Source organism: Nicotiana sylvestris, chromosome 9 (genome assembly GCF_000393655.2).
Source record: "Nicotiana sylvestris chromosome 9, ASM39365v2, whole genome shotgun sequence".
Taxonomy (NCBI): Eukaryota; Viridiplantae; Streptophyta; class Magnoliopsida; order Solanales; family Solanaceae; genus Nicotiana; species Nicotiana sylvestris.
This window is the reverse complement of record NC_091065.1, coordinates 69,628,245-69,634,242: the sequence shown is the minus strand read 5'-3', so window position 1 is coordinate 69,634,242 and position 5,998 is coordinate 69,628,245. Positions and strand designations below refer to the sequence as shown.

General features: G+C 36.3%; 1 protein-coding gene across 1 annotated transcript; it reads right to left on the bottom strand.

Moving 5' to 3' along the window:
* Positions 1–476: 476 nt before the first annotated feature.
* Positions 477–5,782, bottom strand: LOC104225502 (protein LOW PSII ACCUMULATION 1, chloroplastic). Its single transcript, XM_009777317.2, has 9 exons — positions 5,490–5,782; positions 3,532–3,635; positions 3,101–3,236; positions 2,703–2,934; positions 2,398–2,555; positions 1,776–1,964; positions 1,448–1,548; positions 1,155–1,251; positions 477–892 (listed from the first exon to the last, which is right to left on the bottom strand). The coding sequence occupies exons 1-9, from the start codon at positions 5,718–5,720 to the stop codon at positions 818–820; spliced, it is 1,323 nt and encodes a 440-aa protein (XP_009775619.1). The 5' UTR covers positions 5,721–5,782; the 3' UTR covers positions 477–817.
* Between the last annotated feature and the right edge of the window lie 216 nt (positions 5,783–5,998).

Below are 5,998 nucleotides of genomic sequence, written 5' to 3'. Positions count from 1 at the left end.
GAGGATATTCAAGCTCGAGGGCTCTGTCCAAACGCTGGTTTGCTTTATATTATTGTCAATTTCCATCACTTATCTTTATGTTTAGGTGAAATTACGCATCCTTAAAACCACATTATAAGCCTAATTGTTATCCAATTTTTAGGGTAAACAAATATCTTCTTGTTGGAATAATTCAAGCTTAAATCTCCTCGTTTTGATTAAAAAAGTACTTAGTTAATAATTAAAAGCAGATCGACCCTTTAACAATTTCTGAACCAAACTCAGTTTTAACGTATGCAAGATAACATATTATTATTTCCAAAAGAAGTCAACTTCAAAAGCAGAAATTACTCTCCCAACTCCTTAGAAATGTTTCTCTTGTTTCTCTTCTTTGTCCAGTTGATTGTCCCAACATTCAATAAGGAAACGGAAAAACAAAGACTTCAAGCATAGGCGGATGCACTTAATTATACGATAATAGTGCTACTGAAACTATATATCAGATAAAAATTTCTCAAATATATACATTTACTACGTCCACATTAGTGTTATAACAAGTGATGAGTAAACTGGTACTTCGTGTCCATTGATTCAAAATCATGGATCCACCTTTGACTTCAAAAATAAATGAATAACTATATCAGTATGTATAAGATCAAACAAGAGCAAGTTTAGTTCCATTGTTAGGATTTCCATTTTCTTTGATATTCATCTGGAAAACATCAATTTATTGTACAGTATATGTTCGTGAAAGAATGGAACAAAAAGCCGGCCAAGAGTTCGACAGGCATCAATCAGGTAGTGCAGAGCTTTCAGCACATAACCGGAGAGACTTGCATTATCTTTCTAGCTTGCTTAATATTGCTTCCATTGGAGGTAGTTCCTTCATAATTTGAGACCAGTCAGGCATCCCCTGCAGAGTTGGTCAATATTAAAATCTCACAAAGAATTAAACCAGAAAGGAAAAAGTAAATGACAATTGACAAACAACACAGACATGAATATTTGTATGCCGCTGCAAAGGTATCTTACTTGATTGTGGATTTTAGAGTCAATGAGTCATCAATGTCATGTTTTGAGTAATTTATTATGCTAATTAGATATGCAAATAAGCACGTTAATGTGTCATAATCAGAGAAGAGAATTGCAGCACAAAGAATTTTACAAGCACTGACCTTTCCTGATCGTCGAACACGACCATCTAGACGAAGTATAATGTAGACATCTTCACCAGGAGTAACACCTTCAGACTTCTGTTGATCCCTTATCCACCTGAAACAGAATGAGGTTAAACATAATATCAAATTATCAATCAATAAGAAATAGGTCTTTCCAGTATGGGCACAAGGAAAAAATTTCAGTATATCAAACTGAGCGCGACAGGATGTCCTTGAGATAAAAAGGGCACAAATATTAATGCCCATGAAGATAATAACTAGTTTCAAGTATATTAGGAAAAGGTTGATACCTTTCCCACTCTGCAGGTGAAACGACCTCCGCCTTGAACCGGATCTCTGACTTCAATTTTGATTTTGCAATTATTGACTGAGTTCTTTGGTCAAAATCTTCCTAAGTAGCAATGGGAGAAAAATAAGAAAACCTAAACGAGATACATAATATTATTGTATTATGCTTTTTTGAGCAACAAGAGACGACTTTCAATAACCAGTAGCAGGTAAAAAGATTCTTCTGGACTTTGAGCAAAAAGTAAGCAGAATTATGAACTTGACGTGCATGTTATAGCATCATGTTGTTTATAACGATCATTAAGTGGTATTAAAAATCTTCAATCTTACCCCTATGGATGGGAGAGAAGCGGCTGCCTTTTGAGGAAGACCAAAACCTTTCTTCTCTACTTTTGTTTCCCTACCTTCACCCCAAATAACAGGAACTAGAAGGACTCCACGTTTAAGAAGCTCAGTGCGGAATCTCTCAGCATTTCTCATAGCCAGAGAGACTGCCTCCTTTTTTCCAGCCAAAATAACCTAACAACAAGCAACTGGTCAAACTCCATATAAGAGGAGAAAGTATGTTCAAATCAGGAATTTAAAAAAAAAAAAAAAAAGAGAGTACAAATATGTAATGGGATATCTTTTTGCTCATGAAAAAAAGGCATTTGTTGCAAACCTAGCAAAACGTGGAACTAACTTTTCTGTCTTTATCATCCTTCCGACAATATAAATGTGATGGAAAAAGTTTCTTCTTTGTGTAAGAGGAGAGGTAAACCACATCTTTTGATCTATTAAGCAGAATATGTAGCGACAAGAACTAGACATGTGACCCCAGTAAGAGTTATACAGGACTTCTCATTCTTTCAGTGAAAAATTGAAGGACTCCTACTGATGTGTTCCACTCAACTTCTGCTAACTTCTGGAAACTGAAAACAGGAAGAATAAAGGGGTAAGTAGTCTCACTAACAGGCCTCACGGTGTCTCTTAGCTGGACGAGTTCAACAATCCTATTAGTTGAAAGGCGCAAAGGCAGCCTTGATAGTGTTTCACCACGTGATATTTGTGCAAGCTGTTCCTCCTCTTTTTTGTTCTCCCAAAGAAACAAAGCCACAAAAACAACAATACCTGCAGAGTGCTGGTTCAATAGCTTAATCATTTTTGAGAAACAGTTTGTTTCCATTAAGAAGCGTTAATTGATATAGCAAGTAAACATCATTTACAAAACTTCAGAAATGAACTATATGATCCATAGTAAATGAACTCATTATTTACCGGCGACATTTATAGCAACATTTCCTGCAGTCTCCCCAACATCAGGAGCACCCTCTCCACCTTGAATTGCACGGATTAACCTGGGTATAGTGAAAAATGTAGAAATTCCAGCAGCAGCGGTAAATGCCACATAGAAGAATCTTCTGACCCCCCTAAATGGTGCTTGTACCTCGCTGATGAGCTTAAGGTCTCTACGGAAACTGTACCCTACGTCTTCCCCTCCTAACCTAGCCTGTGAGGTAATAAAAGTCTATGAGATTCAGAAACAATGAAGTAAAGCTAGAGCCTAAGTTCTGAAGATACCGATAACATAATCAATGTGGTAAGAAACTGAAACTAATTCATACATCCAAGCATGATGATAACAAAATAACTATATCCATCAGCAAGAAACAAACCTCTTCCTGTAGTTCCTTAAATTCAGGCAATGCTCTGAAGGAAGCCAAATCCGGATCATTAAGGATTGTGCCAAACTTTAGGTTATACTCTTTCAAAGCAGTGCGTAAACAGTCAGCAGCTTTCTTTCCTTCCCCTCTTAATAAATAAAATAAACAAATGAATATATAACTAATAAAAGAGTGAAGAAGCAGAATAAAAAAAAGTAAGCTCCTTTGAGATGCTCTTTGAAGTTTCAACATTGTTCTTAGTGGTCCTTCCAATGAAACAATTAAGCTAAGAACTGCGATTAAGAAATTTTAGGTTCATTTACTTGCAGTTTACAAGAGAAGAAACTCAGGAATATGTTTTTCCTCGACATGGTTTCAAGAAAATTAATGTTTATCCAGCTAAATAAATTCAACCATTAAAGAGGAAAAGGAGAGAAATCTACCTGTAGGCATGGCAGCATGCTTTATTATAAAGAGCAGCTTGAGACTCGATAGGGGTAGGATCTAAAGTAAGTGCCGTGTCAAACTGCACAAGAGCATCTTTAACCTGGAAAGTACAAATTGAATGAATCAAGATTGCATGTGCTGCCCATACTGCAGACTGAAATCCAAACCAAAAGGGTCTGTAACCAACTTGTAGGAAAGTTTGTTACACAAACACAGAACATTGAGGACACAACTAAGTCGGAAATAAAAAGAAAAGCAAATTAACAGGTTTAAAATTAGGAAATTCGCAAAAGAAAAATTGTTGATTAAAAGTGAAAATAAAATTCGATAAAATTTTATTTCGAGGGTCTTTCGGAAACAGTCTCTCTACTCCTTAGGGGTAGGGGTAAGGTCTGTGTACACACTACCCTCCCCAGACCCCACTAGTGGGATTTCACTGGGTCGTTGTTGTTGTAAAATAATTGAAAAGACATTAACAAAATTGGTAGTAGATTTTTCCAGTAGTAAACCTACTAGATGCTATCCTTAAGCTTGCTATGCAGGATCAGATAGAGACGCAAGAAACTATACTCAAGACATACAAGCTGCTGATGTATACAAGACTACGTAAATAGAAAAACTCCTTCAGTAGGCAAATCTTTGGTTCATCAATCTTTTGCTATGTACAGGAATAGACATATCTCTGTGACACAATGAATGTAATGTCACATGCAAGGTAGTGGTACTTATCCATCATGCACAGAAAGCATTCTTCTTCGGCATGTTTAGACAGAGTGTGTGATGTTATCAGAAGTGTAAAACAAAAGATGAATGCACAAACTCTAAGCAGCAAAGCCATAAAGGTAAGGAAAATACCTTAACTATTTTACTAGCTCGAATTAACAAAAATGACAGTTCCTAATCTCATAAATGCACCTTTGTTCATGATTCCATAATATTAAACAGAACATTTGCAGCATAAACAAGCATGCTAAACTGAGTGACAACTCCAACAAAATTTTTTGAGTAAGAGACGTCAAAACTTACTGAACTTGTTTTCCGATTCTAATACTTCCTAGTTCATACATCTAAGTTATGTGAGTCCATTTGATGTTATATTTACAATCTTATCATTATTATAAAAGTCCACTCATAAGTATCTTGAAATCTAGTTGTTGCTACAGATAACATCTAAATGTGCCTTTCCATATTTAAAGTCACTGTCAAAACGTGAGTTAGTTAACATTGACATCAACCACATAATTGTTAATTCATGACTCCAAAAAGCCAAACTATGTCATATAAACTGAGTCGGGTGAATAATTAATTTCTTTGTAAGCAACCTCCACTTCCAACCAAGAGGTTGTGGGTTCGAGTCACCCCAAGAGCAAGGTGGGGAGTTCTTGGAGGGAAGGATGCCGAGGGTCTATTTGGAAACAGCCTCTCTACCCCAGGGTAGGGGTAAGGTCTGCGTACACACTACCCTCCCCAGACCCCACTAGTGAGATTATACTGAATTGTTGTTGTTGTTGTTGTTGTTGTTGTAAATTGTGACATGAACTTGGGAAGGTAAAGAAAAAAATTATCTGCACTTCTGCAGTCCTTTTGATAGTTTTCAAAGCTAGTAACAGATAATGCATGAAATGGTCATGATAAATTAACAACATTAAGAACAGTGATTATTTGCAAAGGAAAAAAAGAGTCCACACTCAACATTTCATCGCAAGGATGAGTTTTAAGTGTTAATTCAGCCCAGCACGAGTGCAACTGTCAGTCTGTCACCATAAGATTCACTCAATGGGAAAATTGTGACTTTAAGATACAATGGGTAAAGTTTAGTGAAACCACCTGAAATTAATAACAAAAAAGAACTTGTATTTATTCATTTTATGTCTACAACACCAAGAATGTCAATAACCATAAAACAATTAGAGGAATTACAGCAATGAAACTGAGAAAAGAAGTAGGAAAATACCCGTCCTTTAGAAAAGAGGTCAAGGCCCACATTGACGCAAGACTCCGCAGTGGGAGTACTGGGTTCACTGACTTCTGATGGCGGAGGGGGCGAAGTAGAAGAAGAACAAAAGACTATTGAAAGAGGATTTCTGTTTGGATAAGTTAGCCGTACTTGTCTTCTTCTGTTAGTAATTGAAAATTTGGAGAAGCAGAAATGGAGGTGGTGGGAGGCGAGAGTTGCTGTGGCCATGTCCAGATTTCATTGCATACGCAGCCCACGACTCAGTTTATCCATACGCACCACGCCTAAACTTCGTGTGGCTTTCATAAAAAGGCTTTAAGTTACACGTATTATTATTAACTCAGTTTAGTTGATTAATTACTTATTACTCAAAATTTCTAAGTTATTATATGGTGATTGTTATAAAGAAGTGTTACAATTCAAGTGATAGTATAATATTTATCCACTGTCAAAGAACTTAAAATATTTTTACATAAGGAAGTTTATATGGAGAATTACCACTGGTT